Source organism: Eptesicus fuscus, chromosome 16 (genome assembly GCF_027574615.1).
Source record: "Eptesicus fuscus isolate TK198812 chromosome 16, DD_ASM_mEF_20220401, whole genome shotgun sequence".
Classification (NCBI taxonomy): Eukaryota; Metazoa; Chordata; class Mammalia; order Chiroptera; family Vespertilionidae; genus Eptesicus; species Eptesicus fuscus.
In genome coordinates, this window is record NC_072488.1 from 10,358,214 (window position 1) to 10,378,568 (window position 20,355).

The following is a 20,355-nucleotide window of genomic DNA, read 5'->3' on the forward strand; positions in this document are numbered from 1 at the left end:
CACCAGATGCTAATAGACACCGCTCCCCAAGTTGTGACAACCAAAAATGTCTTCAGGCATTGCCAGATGTCCCTTGTGGGGCAGAATCACCCCTGATTGAGAACCTCTGGGCCAGATAATCATCTTCTAGGTTACTATAGAAGGACTTCTTGCTAAGGCATTGAAAAAAGTCCATTCAGGCAGACAAAATGGCAGCTATCCTGTGCTGTGTTGTTTGTGTGTGTGTTGTTTTATTTGAGTGTGTGTGTTTTTTCAAATTATTTGCTTATGCTTCTTTTTTTTTTAAATTAATTTCTTTATTGATTAAGGTATCACATATTTTTCCTCATCCCCTCCATTCCCATCCCACACCCCTCCCCATGCATGCCCCCACCCCCCTGTTGTCCTTAACCACTGGTTAGGCTCATATGCCTGCACACAAGTCCTTTGGTTGATCTCTCACCTTTACCCCCACCCTCCCCTACCCTCCCTCTGAGGCCCGACAGTCTGATCCATGCCTCCTTGTCTCTGGGTCTGTTCTTGTTCATCAGTCTATGTTGTTCCTCATTTCCCCTAGATGAGTGAGATCATGTGCTATTAGGTTTGTGTGTGTTTTATACGCATAGGCTCGGTATGTATCCTTCCACACGAGCCCCACATTTCCTTTTGTAATACAACAAGCCTTTTCACCTGCCCTTTATAGGCTTTTGAATTTGTGTCCCTAGCTTTAAGGACTACCAGCCTCTTTCATGCCCAAACTCCAAAAGTTAAGATTTTCAAGGAGTTCAAGGAGATGGTGAACCTTTTGGGAAGACTCCCTTGAAGAAGTAGAATTTGATCTGCTTGCTGGAAAATGGGTAGCATTTTAGCAATCAGAGAGAGAAGAACCAGGTCAGAGTAGGGGGAAATGAACAAGAGTTATTTTATGGGCAGAAATCAATCAATTTTTATTTAACAGAAAGTGCTTATAGATTGCTGCTATTTAGAATAATTCCTTCTACTAAAAATAGCCTATTTCTTTTCTAAGGTTATTTTTTCATTTTTACTACTCAGTCATCTTTCCTCCATCCCCACCCATTTCATTGTCACCATATCTCCCAATTGAAAGGATATATAAAGCTACAAGTTTGGAATCCCAGCTCCCACTCCCCTAGCACTTTTACTTCTCTGCATCACTAAGTATTAAAGCATTTTCGCCGATCCTCATTGCCTTCTCTGTTTTCTTCTTTCTGCCTGAAGTTAACTTTTGAAGCTCCCGTTGAGCTCACCCAGGCGCTTGGTCCCTGCCTTTGTGTCCTATGCTAGTTATCGGTCTGTCTGCATTGCTGTAGATGTCTGTATATATGCATCACCACACTTGATCTTTAAGCTATAGATCAGGGGTGGGGGACGTCCAGCCCATGGGCCATATAAGGCCCACAAAATCATTCGGTCTGATCCTTCCAAGGCATTCGGGGTGAGTTGATTAAATGTCTGACCAAATAAGCAGGCTAAGTTTTAAGTTGATAATTTTGTATGGCCCAGGAATGATGCAATAAATATCCAGATGGCCTTTGGCAGAAAAAATAGTTCCCCACCCCTGCTATAGATTGTTTATAAGGAGGTATAACCTCCAAGGATGCTTGTTTTATTACCTGATAAAGTTGAGGCATGTCTGTGACCTGGAACCCTAAGCCTGATATAGATAGCATCTTCCAAACTAGTGTTCCATAGAGGATTGTTCTAGGAGATACTGTTAATGGCTATATGTCAGAAAAAAAGGTTTGTGATAAATACGTTGCATAGACTATCCCCTTCTTGGAGACCCGCAATGTACCCATAGAATTACTGCAGTAAAGAAATCTGTTTCACCTTGTGTAACCCATCATTCCCAGTACTTAATACAGCACAACATGCTGTTTTCCTGGCACATCTATTAATATCCTGCAGAACAATGTTCTTTTAGAACACCAATTTGGGAACTGCTGGTCTAAAGTAATTACTTCTTCCAGTTAAATAAATAGTTCATTTTCTCAGACCATTTGTTTCTTGCATAATTCTCTTCAGCTAATGAAATCATGTTGGATTTTCCCCAGATATGTACCCATTAGACAGGCACCCTCAAAGTGAGAAGTACATCAACTTTTCCATTTATCTTTCAGACCTTTGTAGAATGTGCCCAATTGTATACTTACATTTTTACTCACAATAATTTTATGACCTAGAGCTTTTCTCTCCATCATTGCACTTATCTGAAATAACTAAGTATTAACGTGTTTTTTCAAAGTGTGATAAATGCCTTTGTGTGTTTGTGTGTGTGTATTTTAGTGGTAGAGCCTTTATGGCAGAACATTTGAAAGTATAATCCACACACATGTACCTATGTGCATACATATATGTGCATGTGTGTATTCTACTTTTAAATGCTCTGCCATATTTAGTGTAGGTGGGAACTATGTTAGGAATTACCAGCCTTTTTGGGAGGTAAACATGGAGAATGTCTTACTAAACGTGCAACACTAAAACTTGTTAGTAATCAATAAAATGTTTGTATTACCTTTAAGGGCTATGCTATATTTTCATGTAGAAATACGACATCTCATTTTTTCCATTTTTCTCTAGTTGATACACCAAAATCGGCAAGCTATCTTGAACCAGTTTGCAGCAAATGCTCCTGTTGGCATCAATATGAGATCAGGCATGCAGCAGCAAATTACACCTCAGGTAATGTGAGCAAACCAGACACTGTTAGTACTTTTCTAATCCAAGCCGTGTTTCCTAAAGTGTTGACTTGAGTGTCTTTGAAATGGTCTGTGAGCTGATCTTTTAATGATGTTTATAAGTGTAGCTCTCTCCTAGAATGAATTTATAATGAATCTGTGATATCCCTTACTGATATTCGATCAAAAGCTGAGGGTTCTTTGTTTTGTTTATTGTTATTGTTGTCACTGCTATTGGATACCAGTGGACTAAGGAGAAAACTCTTACTGCTGTTCTGAACAGTGCTGGTAATAAGAAGCCTAAGCTATGAGACTGTATGAATGGTACCTGAAACCTGATCCAAACTGTGTCACATTGCCGAGTTATCTAAACTATCTTGTGTTCTCAGGTCCGTCTGAGCATCGGCATTTTCTATTTTTTATTTATTTGAATGACCCTTATACATGAACACAGAGCCATTGGAACTTTAAACATAAAAAGAACTGGGTAGCCTTCTAAGTGTTAACTAGATCTTAACTTCCACACATAGTTTAATATTTTTGCTTCAACCACTTTTTTGATTTCTTAACCAAATTGACACAAACATTTGGGAGATGAAGGACTCTAAAGAAGATTCAAACAAAATTCTTCTTTTCTCCATAAAATGGACCTAGATGGATTTGGGGCAAATATAGAAAGCCAACACTAACCAAAAGAATAAATACTGAGAGAAACTGCTGGTAAGCAGCAGATGTTGGCATCTTTATGGATCCAGATTTGGGTTTCTATGTCTTATAAATTCTCAGGGTTAGTTTATGCAAGGGTAATTAGGTTGTAAGGAAACAAGACCCTTTTATGGAATTAACATAAAGGCGATTTCTACCAGAAAGGCATATGTCACAGTTTGTTCTAGATTGGACTATATCTAGTTGACAGGTTTAATTTTTTTAAATATATTTTATTGATTTTTTTACAGAGAGGAAAGGAGAGGGATAGAGAGTTAGAAACATCGATGAGAGAGAAACATCAATCAGCTGCCTCCTGCACACCCCCTACTGGGGATGTGCCCACAACCAAGGTACATGCCCTTGACCAAAATCGAACCTGGGACCTTTCAGTCCACAGGCCAGCACTCTATCCACTGAGCCAAACCGGTTAGGGCAGTGGTCGGCAAACTGTGGCTCGCGAGCCACATGCGGCTCTTTGGCCCCTTGAGTGTGGCTCTTCCACAAAATACCATGGCCTGGGCGAGTCTATTTTGAAGAAGTGGCGTTAGAAGAAGTTTAAGTTTAAAAAATTTGGCTCTCAAAAGAAATTTCAGTCGTTGTACTGTTGATATTTTGGCTCTGTTGAATAAAGAGTTTGCTGACCACTGGGTTAGGGCGACAAGTTTAATTTTAATGGAGCCATATGCTTTAATCAGATCCTCAATCTGAATTGATATTTTCTGAGGCAGGCTTTATTGACATGCCATATTGCTTTGCAAATTAGACCAAAAGGTGATTTCAACCTAATGTTACCACTTCTTTCTTCATTCATAATATCATAGCTATTTAAAACACTCTAATACCTAGAGTAATATTATACTGCAACAATGAGATAAAATAGCTGGTTCCATTTATTTCTAATTATTTTCCTTTTAAATGATAATTTATTAGTCATTAGATCCTGAGTTTCCGATTTTTCCTCTTTTAATGGTATTTGTAGGTTTTTTAACTATAAAGATAATATATGTTCATTATAGATAATTTGGAAAATACTGAAAAATATATAGAAAAATTTAAATCACATTTTATTCATTTAAGTAAAGTGGAATAAATTATTTCCATGAGAAAAAGGGGAAACTGTAATTTTTTTGAAATAGAAAAGTAGAAATCTCCTAACAACCTAATGTCAGATAAGATGGAAGTCATTAGCACATTTCTTTCTCTCCTCTCTGGTTTTAATGTTTCTTTTAATCGTTTTTCATGACTTATAATACTAATCGATGTGTATTTTCTTTGACTTTTCTCAGTCCTGTGTGACTTTTTGAGAATTTGCATTTAACCATTTTAACAGTCAATAATAGTGTTTTAGCATTTCTCAACTACCTTTAATCTATAAATTTTACTTAATTATTTTTCTCTCCTGTGATTACTAGTATTAAGAGTTTTTTGTTCCCTTTCAGTTTTATTTTCCTCTGTATACTGATAATTGCTACATACTTTGTTGCCCCAAGCTACTAGACTTTATCCTGTAAGCTTTCCAGGATAGATAGAGATTATAATTATTATAATAAGTGAAGAATTTTTCCTCCTTTGCAGCCACCCCTGAATGCCCAAATGTTGGCCCAGCGCCAGCGGGAGTTGTACAGCCAACAGCACCGACAGAGGCAGCTAATACAGCAGCAAAGAGCCATGCTCATGAGGCAACAAAGCTTTGGGAACAACCTCCCTCCCTCATCTGGACTGCCAGTTCAAATGGGGAACCCCCGTCTTCCTCAGGGTGCTCCGCAGCAATTCCCCTACCCACCAAACTATGGTACAAATCCAGGAACCCCACCCGCTTCTACCAGCCCGTTTTCACAACTGGCAGCAAATCCTGAGGCAGCCTTGGCCAACCGCAACAGCATGGTGAACAGAGGCATGGCAGGGAACATGGGAGGACAGTTTGGCACTGGAATCAATCCTCAGATGCAGCAGAATGTCTTCCAGTATCCAGGATCAGGTATGAGGATCCCAACCAACAGTGTTGCTTTCACAAGTGCTGCACACAGGTCTCTTTCTATGTGTTTCAGTTCAGTGACACTGAAGCTAAAGAAGAAAGACACATGGGAGTCAGGAGGTCCACGCTCCAGACTCACCTTTTGCCAATAAATGCTTGAATGATTTGAGGCTTGTATCTCTGTTTGATAGCTAAGATTATTAAATTAGAAGCTCCATAAGGATGTGTCTACAAATCACATTATCTTATTTTCTTACTCTCTTTGATGGATCCCTATAAGAATCTAATGAAAGTCTTTTTTAGACAATGGATTTAAGTTCATTAACTCAAAATTTGGATACAGTTTCTTTAATTATGTTGAAAATTCTGATAGTTTACAAAAGGATAAATAATTTTCACAAATTATCTCAGACTTCTCATTGGTGTCACCACCCTTAGCTGCTTAGTTTGCAAGCTAGTCCTACAATATTAGGCAACTTTCTGGCTTCCAAAAGGGCTTTTCTTTTTGAGTCTTTCATTTGCACAGTCTGTCTCTCATTCTCTTTGTCCTAGGTGATGGTATCTTCTTTTACTTCTATCACCTTGACGTTCTAATAGATAGTGGCAATAAAACACATTTGATTAATCCACCATGTTTAATCAACCTTTAATGCAAAATTAATGGCAAACTTATGAAAAAATTTGAAATAAATTCCTTGATATTATAAGTGAAAGAAAAAAGTACATTTTAAGGCAGCTTAAACATGAATATCAGTGAGAAGGTGGCTGTTTGACTTGAATAAAATAGTGAAGTTATATAGAGATTTTTTTTTTTTTTTTATTGATTTCAGACAAGAAGGGAGAGGGAGAGAGATAGAGAGAAACATCAATGATGAGAGAGGACCATTGATTGATTGGCTGCCTCCTGCACGCCCTCTACTGGGGATTGAGCCCGAAACCTGGGCATGTGCCCTTGACTGGAATCGAACCCGGGACCCTTCAATCCCCAGGTTGACGCTCTATCCACTGAGCCAAACCGGCCAGGGCTATATAGAGATTTTTGACATGACAGTATACTTAACCAGCTTTGATAGCCAAATTAATTTAGACCTTTCTTACAGGAACAAATGCTAAAATCCTTTGACTATTAATTGTCTAGGGAGACTTGTATCAGAGAGCACCAGAATCCTGTAATACATTTTAATCAAAATTATGCCACATCAGTTCCCTTGTCCTCAAGACAATGAAGTCATCTTTGGCTGGTTTGTTTCTCTGACACTTATCTGTGTGGGCAGCAAAAGGATTATAAATCCATCGTGTCATTATAAGATGGTCTGAACAGGAATGGCCTTCAAAAGAGTTTTATTTCTCATGACTTCTGTATGCAAAGGCTTTTTCACTTTACTCTAGCTTGCAGAAGGACTTCCTCCAACATTAGAAGACTTCTGTAGTTATCTATTTACCTACTCTTAAAATGACAATCTAGCCAAAACAGCAGGTAGATGCTTGGCCTTCATGATATTGATTGCAGAGCTGCAAATCAAAAGATTTACCTCATTTATTTGGAGGGGGGGCTAGCTACAAGTAAGCCAAACATTAATAAATTGCCCCCAAGGATTTTATTTTTCTTATAAAAATAGTACTTCTGTCCATTTTCAGTCATGCTCTTTAATACCTCTTCTCTGGAAAGCTAATAACGGAGAACTGTTTCAAAGCCACCTGGAAGGCAGTGCCTCCCTCACAGCCCCAGTTCCAACGAAGTTAACAAGATTGCTAGTTATTGATCTCTTGAATGTCAATATATAGAACACAGTGATTGAAGTAATGAGTTGGTGGACCTTTGTTCTTTACCAGGCAATATAACCGGATGTGTTGCCATCCACCATTGATGCTGTATCGGATTTTTATTCCAGCCCACCTTTTGATTGACCAAAAAATACTTTTCACAAAGTAAGAATCTTACTTTGATAAAGCCAGCAGTCATACTACAAACAAAACCCAGAAGCTGGGTACAATAGAATAGTAGTTTAATCTAGTTGCAGACTGAAATGAAATGTCAGAACTTTCAATTCTTCCATAAACTGCTTTAAAATAATAGGAGGAAGTTGTTTGTTTTTCTGGATAGCATAAGAACACTTAATGATAAAGTTTGTAATTTCTTCCACTCTTCTAAGGTGAAAGTTTGCCTCCAGTATGGTCAGCAGCCTGGTAGAAGGCTTTAAGACCAGGCTTTGTATTGGTACAAATTCAAGTTCTGGAAAAGTTCCAACCATTTCAAAATTTCAAAGCAAGTCTTCTGGGGCGGGGGGGGGGAAGCCATCACATGATTTTATAAATAAAGTTTTATTGGAATACAGCCATGCTCATATAGTTTACATATTGACTACAGCTGGTTTCACACAGCAGAATTGTATAGTTGTTTCAGAAACCTTATTGCCTGCAAAATAAAAATATTTACTATCTGGCCCTTAGCAGAAAAAGTTTGCCGGTCCCTGTGCTAATTGATGATGGTAAAGCCAACAGATGAATACATTAACTGCTTTAGTCCTTTGCTTTGGCATCTTTCAGCTTAACATAGGCCCAACCAAAGTAACTGAAGGACATGTAGACAACAGTAATGGCAGAGTATGCTTCCTTTTATTTCTGGAAACAAGTTTTTCTAGACTATTATGCTATAAAAATGAGTGCACTAGAACAGAATTAGACTTTAAAAGTTTATTTTGTGCTAAGGCAATATTCTAAGTAAATATGAAGGATTTTTTTTAAAATGTTGTTCCTTGACGCCCATCCGAGCTCCCTTCTGTGAACTCCCTTCTTGAACTACACAGTGAACGTGCTCCTTTACCCACTCCTCCCAGTGACCTCACAGCTCCTGTGGCTTCAGTGACCTCTTCGTGCTGATGACTGTTCTCTCTCTAAACCAGATCTCAGCTCTGTGTACAGCTGCCTACTGGACAGACATACTCCAATTTTCCACCAGCCTCCCAAACTCAACGTGTCCAAAGTTAGACTTGCCAACTCCACCTCCCCTTCCCTCCATATCTGTGTCCCGGCCGTAACAAACTTCTCAAGTTCCAAGAAAGGGTGCATACCTTACTCTCTTTTGCTTCCCGGCTTTTGTCCATGTTGTACCCTGTCTAAAATATCCCTCCCTCACCTGTCTCATTCTGTTCCTTTCTTCTCTCAGAGGTGTCTCCTCTGGAAGCCTTCCCTGAGACTCCCAATCATAAGCACTCACCACCCTATCGTCCAGCCATTTGTTAACCTAGCTGCCTTTCTCTTTAAACAGCAAGGTCCTCAAGTGAGCAAAGTGTGCTATTTTAATATCTGTTTCTCAAGTACTTAGCATAGAGGTTGGGGTGGGTCTGGGAGTAGATGCTTAATGAATCTTTGAAGAAATTAATGAACAGAAGGATGAATCTTAATTCTAGTTGCTGCTGCCAAATGGCTGTGGTGCTGTTGATGGTCCAGCAGGGAGAATTAACGGTCTTCTAGGCAAAGATGGAATTGTAGACTTTAAACTAGATTGCCTGGTTCAAGGAATCCGAGGTCCAGTGTAGTGGCAGAACTGGGACTAGTACTCTAACCACCTCTCCAACTCATGATTGACAGGCTGGTTCCTTCTATTAAAACTAGGTCATCTGATAAGGAAACCATGGGCAGTTAAGATGTGAGATAAGGCCAGAAAAAAATGTCAGAAAGCAGGGTGATGTACTTGCAGTCTCTTATTTATTGTTTCCTTTGACCCCACAGAGTAATATCCAGAATGTCATAAGTATCTCTTCCCCCTCACATATATAGTTTTTCTGGAAAAAAAAAGTATTTTTATCATAAATAAGGTTTAAAAAGCATTAGAACAGACAAGTGTTTATTAAGGATCACAACCAAAACAGTTGAAATTTAAAATGTAAAATTAATGCAACGACAGTCAACATATACTAGTATGGCGATGATTAACATGATAGGGGAGGGGAGAGAAACCCACCCTATAGAGTTATAAATAGAAAAAAATAACTTTCTCTATTCTAAGTCAAAATTATTTACCAGAGATTAAATTACATATAGAGGAAGCAGCAGAGAAAGATATGTAACTTTATTTATATAATCTTTACGCAAAAAGATAGTTATCCAGATGACCTAATAAATTTATAATTCTTCAAAAAAAAGTTAAGCATTTAGTAAAAGGAAAAAAAACTTAATAAAAACTATAGTTTGCTCTACTTAAATAGAAAATCTAAAATTGTAGCCTATTAGAAAACAAGTGAATAAATTAACTATATCTCTGACCAGATTAACCAAACAAAAAAAGAGAAAAAAGTCATTGTATTAACAATGACAGAATGCAGACTGTTATACATGCATATAAAATTATGTCTACAAAGAGACATTAAGAACATATAAGTATGCATATGATCTAATGATAGGGAAAGAAGCAAAAAAAAAAAATTCCAAGATTTTATGGAGGATGATTTGAAGGGATTATACTAAATTATGGTAATCAAATTATGACATTCTTTTTTCTGCCCCTTATTAACTTTATGTACCTCAAAAGTATTTAGCTCTGAAGTGTATTGTCAGGGGGAAAAAAGAATATATCCCTGTAATATGCTAACATAACAGAAAACATAAAAAGAAATCCATTTTTACTTTTAAAACTGTTGATAGACTTTGACTTTTGGCCAACATGGGGTAACAAGGACCAGATTTATTCTCCTATCTGAAACAAACAGAAAATCAAAGTATATGAAGCCAAGAACAGTTCTCAAAGTTGTCCAGACTGTGTGCAGGGAGAGGGACTCCACCAGCAATAAGTGGCGTCCCTGAGGTGAGGCAATGGAGCTGGGCACAGTACAAGAGAAGGAGCCATGCAGAGAGAGAACTATGAGGGATAGTTCTCTAAGAGGATTTCACTTAGATCCTCAGCTGAATACTGGGGTGTGGGTGTACATGTGTGCATGTACATGCAAACCAAGGCCAGGGAAAACCACCCGAAAAGATTAAAGGGAACATCTTTAATGTTCACACAAAGCCAATTCCTCTTCTCACCAGCCAGAATAGAAAATTCATAATTCATGAGCTGTCAAGCAGAATACTCAGGAGGGTTTTGCCTCAGTAATGAGCAAAACTGAATGAACTGTGTCTGCTCTTATCTCTTTAGGCACAACACCCAAAAGAATTAAACTCTTTTCATGTAACAATGACCCCGACAAATGTCAAAAATATTGAAAGGGATTTTAAAAATTGAGCACCTGAGAAGGTAAAATTCATAATGGCTGGAATAATTTTTTTTAAATTACCAGGCAAGCAAAGAACCAGGAAAATACAACCAGTAATGAAGAGAAAAATTAGTCCATCAAAACCAACCCAGAAATTACATCGGTGATAGAATTAATAGGGATGTTAAGACAATTATAAGTTCTGTATTTATTCTGTATATTCAAGAAGTTAGAGGAAAAATTGAACATGTTAAGTAAAGGTATGGAAGATATTTAAAAAATCCAAAATCAAACTTCTGGAGATGAAAACTATAATGTCTTTGATGAAAAGTATACTGGATGGGATAAGAAGCAGACTACTAGTAGAAGTTACAAAAGAAAAATAGAGTTAACTTGAAGATACAGTAATAGAAATTAGAAGAAAAAAAGTTTGAAAAGATAGTAATTCATTTCAAATTGATCTTATAGGATATGAGGGCGATCTGGCTGCGACATCTGTCACCCCATTGATCGCCAGGGTTGATTCGGCTGATCTGGCTGGCTAAGCGGGTGTCCCCCTCCTCCCTCACCGATCCATGTGCTTCCCTCCCGCAGCTGCGTGCTCGGTCGAGGACGACCTTCCCCTCAGAGGAGAGGACCGGTCTTCGGTCAAGGGTATACGAGTAGCTGCGCTCCCCTGCTAGAACCTCCAAACAAGCTCTCAAATTGATCTTATAATTTAATGCAATCCCTATCAAAAAAACAGCCCTTGCTGGTTTGGCTCAGTGGATAGAGTGTCGGCCTGTGGACTGAAGGGTCCCAGGTTCGATTCCAGTCAAGGGCACATGCCCAGGTTGCAGGCTTGATCCCCAATAGAGGGCGTGCAGGAGGCAGCCAATCAATGATTGTCTCTCATCATTGATGTTTCTCTCTCTCTCTCCCTCTCCCTTCCTCTCTGAAATCAATAAAAATATATTTGGAAAAGAAAAAAGCAACAAACCCTGGCCGAGTGGCTTAGTTGATTGGAGCATTGTCCCGTACACCAAAAAGTTGCGGGTTTGATTCCCGGTCAGGGCACATACCTAGCTATTGGGTTTGGTCCCCGGTTGGAGTGCATATGGGAGGTAACTAATTAATGTTTCTCTCACATGAATGTTTCTCTCCCTTCCTCTCCTTTTTAAAATATTTTTATTGATTTCAGAGAGGAAAGGAGAGGGAGAGAGAGATAAAAACATCAATGATGAGAGAGAACCATTGATTGGCTGCCTCCTGCACGCTCCCTACTAGGGATTGAACCCACAACCCAGACATGTGCCCTTGACCAGAATTGAACCCAGGACCCTTCAGTTCGCAGGCTAACGCTCCATCCACTGAGCCAAACCAGGTAGGGCTCCCTTCCTCTTTCTCTAAAATCAGTAAGGATATTCTCGGGTGACGATTAAAAAACAAAAAACAATCATGCTTTTTGGAGAATTTGACAAACTTCCCCTGAAATTTATATGGAAATGCAAAGGGGTAGCCAAGATAGTTTTGAAAAGGAAGGACAAAGTTAGATGACTATTAGTTTCAAAAATTTTCATAAAGTTATAACAGTCAAGACAATGTGGTATTAGTACAAGTATAGGCATACAGATCACTGCAACAGAATGATTAACTTTAATGGTAAATTGATTTTTAATAGTTAAATCAATAAGCATCTTGAATAAAAAAGAACAAACTACTGATAACTGCTTCAGAATGATTGAACATCAGAAATAGTATGCTAAGTAAAAGAAGCCAGACAAGGAGCACCTCAGATGTTTACATTTATATGTCACTAGAGGCCCGGTGCACAAATTCATGCATGGGTGGGATCCCTCGTCCTGGCCAGTGAATGAGGCCTATCGAGGGGCCAGCTGGCTGGCGGGAGGGACCCCTGGAAGTTGGCCAGCTGGCCCCCACATCGGAGCCTATGGGTGGGGCCGGCAGGCTGCGGGGAGGGGCCGTGGGTGGCTCGGGGGGCCAGTCAGGGCCTGGATCAGGATGGTTGGCTGCCACAGTGCCCATCATAGCGACTGGTCATTCCAGTTGTTCCACTGTTAGGGTCGCTGGGCTTTTATATATATATAGATAGATAGATTCCCAAAAAAGGGCAGATCTGTAGAGATGGAAAGCAGAGCAGTGGTTGCCTGAGGCTAGAGGTGGAAGCGGGATTGACTCTATACAGGCACAGCAAATATGGAGGTGAGAATGTGTAAACTGGATTGTGTTGATGTTTGCACAACTCAATAACTTTATTTAAATACATGAGTTGTGCAGTTCAGTGGGTGAATTTGACACTATGTAGATTATATCTCAATAAAGTAAAGGGGAAAAAAAAACAGGGAAAGGAAGAAGAGCCCACAAAGATGACTGAGGAAGAATAGCCAACAAAACTCTCATTTTTCATTTCACACACGGGTTGTTCTGATCTTTGCTTTTTCAACTTTTCTTTATTACACAAGTAATCTGTCATGTATGCTCATATAGGTTTTTTACACTTAAAAGTTCATGTAAGCAAAATAGAACAGAAAAAAAAAAAAAATCACATGTAATCCCGGTACACAAATCAGCATCTTAGAATGGAAAACATTCTCCCAAACTTATTTTATGTTTATTTATCTGTCACTTGCTACTGAAATTCCTTGCCTTATTTTTAAGGAACAAATGTTTACTCTATTGATTAGGCTACTTCTAAAGATCCTTGTAGGTTAATCAATTTACAATATATTCACATAAATGAATTTGTGTCAATTTGCAGGAATGGTTCCCCAAGGTGAGGCCAGCTTTGCTCCATCTCTGAGCCCTGGGAGCTCCATGGTGCCGATGCCAATCCCTCCTCCTCAGAGCTCTCTCCTCCAGCAAACTCCACCTGCTTCCGGGTACCAGTCACCAGACATGAAGGCCTGGCAGCAAGGAGCAATGGGAAACAACAAGTAAGGGGCAATTTTTATATCCAACTGTCCCCAATACTCTGCAGCACATAAGGACAGCCATTCCTTCACAATCTAAATACATTATTATTGGCTACTGCAATTTGCAAATTCGAGGAACTGAATTTTGTGTCATCAGTAAGAAAAATAATGATTTTTAAATCCTTTAAGTGATTCTTAAGGTAAATTTATATGTTTACCGTAGAGAAAAGTGGTCTAATGGCCCCCAACCCTTTGTACCACCTCCAATACACTTAGGAACTATGATCAATTCCCATTTAGACAGAACTTCCCGGGGACAGATGTAGAAATGGGTACTTATAAAAAAAGCATCTCTTTATATAAATGCTTAAATATCTTAAAAATCTAAAGCAAGAATGGCAAAGTGTTAGAATTCAATAGAGCTGAATTCAGACAGATTGCACTCTTCTCAGTATTTTTTAAAGATTTCATAGTAACAGCCCTAACTGGTTTGGCTCAGTGGATAGAGCATCGGCCTGCGGACTGAAAGGTCCCAGGTTCGATTCCGGTCAAGGGCATGTACCTTGGTTGCGGGCACATCCCCAGTTAGGAGGTGTGCAAGAGGCAGCTGATCGATGTTTCTCTCTCATCAATGTTTCTAACTCTCTATCCCTCTCCCTTCCTCTCTGTAAAAAATCAATAAAATATATTTTTTTAAAAAAGATTTCATAGTAACAAAGATTTCAAGGCTTTTCTGAGTCATTCTGCCTTACCCAACTTTTTGATTCTAGATATTCAGTGGCCTCATCTTACCCATTTGCTTAGAATTATCTCACTAAAGTCATTTTCCTCCAAATCCTGGCTGCTGAACTTTTCACACATCATTTGAATTTTTAAGGGTTTTAATTTGGTTGTGTCTTGGTTCTAATGACAGGGAAGCCATTTGATCTGACAGCATAATAAGTAAGGCAGTTAAAGTTTAAAACTCAAGACTATATTCTCTGAAAGTTCACTGAAAGGTGAGAGAGGAAATCTTGTCAGAGAACTATGTAGCTCTCAGAGAGGACTGTGTAAAAACCTGTAGCTCTCAATGGGGACTGGGTGTAAATTAGGTAGAAATGGAACTGTCTAACATGCAAGAAGAATTTAGTCTCCTAATGTGTTCTAATCCCAGTTTCCTAAACCCACTTAAGATTTCATGGTCCATCACTATAATTACTCCCTTACAGGCACTCTCAGCTTGCTTGTCCAGCTCTCTCTCTCTTTCACACTTGTGCCTAGCAGAGTGCTCCTAATGAAATCCAACTTCAACTCTTGCTCCATGTCTACTCTTAAGCACTTAATATGGCTTGAAGAAACCCAGTCATGCTGACAGGTCTATTCCCCCTTGACAGTTAAATTCATTAAAAGACTATACTCTGTCGCTTGCTCTCCTCTCATTCCTTGTTGAACCAATCAGACTTTCATCCCTACCACTGCACCAAAAGTCTTCTTGTCAAGGCCACTCATGTCTTCTACAGTGCCAGCTGCACTCAGTGATCATGGTAGCACTTAGCATAGTCAAGCATTGACATTCTTTCTTCATTTGGTTTCTGGAACAACTTCCCTCCTCTTGAGAAACGTGACTCTCCTAGTCTCTCAGTTTCCTCCTCTCCCTGACCTCCATTTGAGGGCCTCAGAGCTCCCTCTAGGACCTCTTCCCCATATCTGTTCCCTTGGTTATATCATCCAATCTTACTGCCATATATGCCTATCTCTATGCTATGACTCCCAAACACAAATCTCAGCCCAGATTTCTGCCCTAAACACCGTACTGTATATACAACTGCCTAATCGACATCTCCACATGGGAGTCTCAGGCATCTTGTACAACATGATGGAAACGAAGGTGACGTTCTCACCAAAACATGCTCCTCTCCTGCTTTTCCCATCTCAGTAAATGACTCCATTTTCCAATTACGCAGAGGAACGAACTCCTTTTTTCTTGTTACCTGTCCCACTTGGACACTTGGTGCAAGTCACCCTTGTCTTTTTCCTGGACCGTTGCAGTAGCCTCCTGCCTCCACGGTCCCCCCTTGCGCACTACAGCAATCTTCAGCCAGAGTGATGCCTTTCAAACAGGAGGCAGTGTGTCAGTCTGTCCTTCATTCAGAGCTCTCCATCTTACCCAACATACAATATAGGGCTAGAAAGCGCCACTTAATCTTGCTCCTGGATGCTTCTCTGACCTCATCTGCTATTCTCATCACTCACCCTGCCACACTGGCTTCTGTTTATTCTTCTCTTCCTCAGATGTGCCAAGTACATTGCAAACTCGGGACCTTTGCATTTTTAAAATCCCTCTGCTGGAATGTTCTCTCAGTAGTCATGGTTTGCTCCCTCATACTTCATGTCTCTACTTAATGTCACCTTGTTAAACATAGATATTGAATGTCACCATAGTAAACTCCCCTGACCATGATTCCTGAAACAGCACCACTTCCCACCCCTGCTCCCTCCTTTCCCTTCTTCAGAGCTTAACACCTGACAGATTGTGTATTAGTCTGTTTATTTATGCTCTGTCTCTCCAACTAAAATATAAGTTTCATAAGAGCAAGGACTGTTTTTGTTTACTCCTGTATATCTATCCTTTAGAACAGGTAAGCACTTAATATATGTTTCTCCAACGAATGAGTGCAGATTTTCTCTTCCTACGTAAGTCACGTCTTGGGTTCAGACACAATGTGGACTTGAGTTTTGTTGTACGTTAGCAGTTTTTGTGAACTTTGACTTTCCCATGTCATTTGAGAAAGAAAATAATTATCACCAACTCTTCAAACATTCGCACTTGCTTATTAGTCAGCGCAGGCAGCATATGTTTTGTGACCACGCACTGTCTCTGTTGCACAGTGCAAGGGGTCACAAGGAATGGGAGAAATAGCCCTGCTGTCAAGTCACCAAGATCCAGCTGGAGACAAGAGCAGGGCGAAGAGAAGTAAAACATAAAGAATCATTAAGTCGAATGTTGTGTTCAGAGACAGTCACATGTGATTCTTTTTCATTATCTCTCTGGTGGCAAGAGAAATAAAGGGTTAAAACAAATCTGTTTGTCCTGGAACTGGGCAGCTTTCCCTGTAACTCTAGTCACTGGGAGAGTCCTGGTGCTTATTAGCATTTTAAAGGCTAAGAAGGCCTGTTGTTTAACCCTTTGTTTCTCAGACTTATTTGACCAAGAACTCCTCCTCCCTGCTTGTTAGTACCTGTCCTCCCTCCCTGTGGACAAGTCTTAATTTTCCCCTTTTCCCCTCATGATTTAGGGGTTACCAATACCTGGTACTAACTCAGGGAAGCTATGATGGCTGCCATGTGGCCAACCAGAAAAGCAGAGGGAGGGGTCCTTCAGGCATTAGGCCTAAGGTAGGTCAGTGAACCCCATAGTCCATTCCAGGACCTGGAACAGTGACTGATGCCACAGAACAGCTGGTCTTCCCAGGATGGGAGAAACTAAAATGGAACTATTGGCAGGAGCAGTTTGAAGGAACTTAATATATAGTCCCAAATAGAAATTTGACAAGAAATTAAATCCTAAGCTTTCTCCACTAAGTATGACATCATTGCAGTCCTTGAAAATTCTGCATGCATTAACTTCTATAAGCCCCGAGCCTCCACAGTGGTGATTGATCTATTAGCTGACAAATGAGCATTGTCTAAGGCAGAAATGTTCTCATTGGAAAGTGAGCAGCAGCCTCATGGGTTTTTTCTTCTCATTTAGTTGGGGCACTGCCTCCCAAGCATACACATTGTGCAGACATGAATGGTTCAGATGCATTATTGACCATTTCCTAGGCCTATAATTTTCTTTGAGCTTTTGTGTTTTATAATTACTTGGGGAATATTTACTACTTTTCTTCAGACGTGATGAATAGCCTGTTTCTCAGCCTGTTAATTTCAGTGTTACCTTAATCTGCCAAAGCTATCCTGCTTCCCTCCCAAGAGCTAGCAAGGAATAGATAAGCCTTTGGTAGGGTAAATATCCTTTTAAGTAAAATTCTCCATAATTAACATTAAACCAGGTAGCATTTTACAATAAGCTCTTTGCAGCTCATTGTTTAACAATTGACAGATAATCAGAAAACATTTGGTGTTTTGTAGGACTTATAAAAGACATACAATGCATATATTTTCCTTTAGATGTGTAGATCTGTATCACATAGAATTTTGGGGGTTCACATATAAAGTTTCAAGTTCTATCTACTAATAGAAACTGGTTTAACGTTTGTAATCTTAGAATGGTTTTGATGGTTAAATGGGTAAACTTCAGTTATCTGGATGATTTACTTATGTGGAAAACTTCCTTTTCTTAATTACTCAGATAATTGAAGCTTATCAATCTGATACGAGGCCAGATGACTGTAACTTAAAATGAGCTCTTTTTAGTTATTAAACCCCTTGGGCAGAGTTCAGAATGCATCTGAATTATACTCAGTCCTTACATATTGTAATAAGATAAAGCCTAGGTATAACTTAAGAATGTAAAGTATTTTCTTTAGAATTCTATCTAGTAATTAAGAAACAGAGTCCAGTCACGTTCCATGTTCATGATCAGTGGGTGTAATTGGGATTGTTTTTGAGTTAACAGTGTATTCAGTCAAGCTGTCCAGAACCAGCCCACGCCCGCACAGCCAGGAGTGTACAACAACATGAGCATCACCGTGTCCATGGCAGGCGGAAACACAAATGTTCAGAATATGAACCCAATGATGGGCCAGATGCAGATGAGCTCTTTGCAGATGCCAGGAATGAACACTGTGTGCCCTGAGCAGGTAAGCGGCACAACTGGCACATTTGCTACACACACACACCACACCATACCTCACCACAAATTATTATTCTAAGGGAAGTCAGATATATTTATAGTTACTCATAAAAATAACCACATTTCTTTATTCTTTCCCTCTATCTTTTGATAATTGCTGTCCCTTAAGATATTTAGTAGAAATTTTGACTGACCTTGTAAGATTTTAGTCTCAGGAGATTTTAATGTTTTAGATTTATTTTAAAACTAGAGGCCCAGTGCACAACATTCATGCACTGGAGGGGTGTACCTCAGCCCAGCCTGCACCCTCTCCAATCTGGGACCCCTCGGGCATCCCTCTCACCATCCGGGACTGCTGGCTCCTAACCACTAGCCTGCCTGGCTGCCTGATTGCCCCTAACCATTCTGCCTGTCAGCCTGATAACCTCCTAACTGCTCTCCTGCTGGCCTGATGGACACCTAACTGCTCCCCTGCCAGCATGATTGACCCTAACTGCTCCCCTGCTGGCCTGATCACCCCCAACTGCCCTTCCCTGCAGGCCTGGTCCCCCTGCAACTGCCCTCCCCTGCTGGCCCAATCATCCCCAACTGCCCTCCCCTGCCGACCATCTTGTGACAACGTGGGGGCAGCCATCTTGTGACAACATGGGGGCAGCCATCTTGTGACAACATGGGGTCGGCTATCTAGTGACATGAAGGCATGAGGGTCAATTTGCATATTACCTATTTATTATATAGGAGGATGTACATATAATACATTGGCTTGGAACTTACCCCTTTATGTTCTGAACGTTTATTTAGTACTTGCTATGTGCAAAGATAGCTCTCTATAGGAGATAATATTAACAAGCTAGGGTTAAACAACATGAACAAGGGATCAGTTGAATAATAGGACAAAACAGCTGTGAAGGGATGGACCCCATAGAACCATACATATTGTGTCAGATGAGGGGTATATACAACTAACTACTGAGAGTGTAAAGGAACAATGTCCCAGTTAGGAAAGGCTACATGGAAGATTTGTCTAAGGCAGTGGTCAGCAAACCACGGCTCACGAGCCACATGTGGCTCTTTGGCCCCTTGAGTGTGGCTCTTCCACAAAATACCACGGCCTGGGCGAGTCTATTTTGAAGAAGTGGCGTTAGAAGAAGTTTAAGTTTAAAAAATTTGGCTCTCAAAGTTGTACTGTTGATATTTGGCTCTGTTGACTAATGAGTTTGCCGACCACTGGTCTAAGGAAAGAGAATAGAAAAGAGCATTTAAGTTTGGTTGTCACACCATGATCTAGGCAGGAATAGAAGTTGAGAAGCTAAATGAATGTTAAAGGGATATTAAAGAGAGCATTACTAAATTCAAAGTGATATTTAAGAAGATCATTGGGGTAACTCCCTGTAGTTACTATTCTCATTATCGGCAACCACAAAGTAGACTATGGTAACTAGGCTTTGACCATGTAGCCATAATTTACAACAAATCTTAAAAACACGTAAACACTGATTACCTTTTCTATAGAATTCCTTTCTGATACTAATTTTTTTACATCCCTGCTCCCCATGTATTATATAGTAAGCCTCATGAAGTTAGCAGGAAGAAAAAACATCAACTTAGTGATCCATATTTTATAGCAAAATAAAAGAACTAAATAGGATTGTTTCTTGTCTTTGTTATCTTGTTTTAGTCAGTTTTTAGAGTTATTCACTACCTACAGTAGATTAAAACAAAATAATAAAAAATATAATGAATTAGGTTAAAGAACATACATTTAAAGTGTATTTTTTATGTGGTGAGTTTTGCTTTTTAATTCAATTTGACATTCTCTGCCTTTTCATTGAAGTGGTTAGCCCATTTAAATTTAATGTGATTATTGATATGGTTGCATTTAAAAGTCTCACTTTTATTCTTTTTGTTTCATCTCTTGCCTTTTTTAAAATTTAATTGAACATTTAAATTCATTTTATCTCCTTTTTTGGCTATATATATGTATATTCATCTTTACCTTATCATCATCTGCCCTCACATGATACTTCATGACCTCATGTATAATATAAGAACTTGACAAAAGTTTATTTCCATTTCTCCCCTCCTATGCTATTGTCACACATATTATGCCTAC

General features: G+C 39.5%; 1 protein-coding gene across 1 annotated transcript in view; it reads left to right on the plus strand.

Annotated features, from left to right (window-relative positions):
- Nucleotides 1-20,355, plus strand: part of NCOA1 (nuclear receptor coactivator 1) — a 167,265-nt gene that overhangs the window by 138,299 nt on the left and 8,611 nt on the right. The window contains exons 18-21 of the mRNA XM_054728547.1: nucleotides 2,581-2,682; nucleotides 4,962-5,364; nucleotides 13,315-13,489; nucleotides 18,066-18,249. Of these exons, the coding sequence (XP_054584522.1) occupies nucleotides 2,581-2,682; nucleotides 4,962-5,364; nucleotides 13,315-13,489; nucleotides 18,066-18,249 (864 nt within the window). The remainder of the gene's footprint in view (nucleotides 1-2,580; nucleotides 2,683-4,961; nucleotides 5,365-13,314; nucleotides 13,490-18,065; nucleotides 18,250-20,355) is intronic.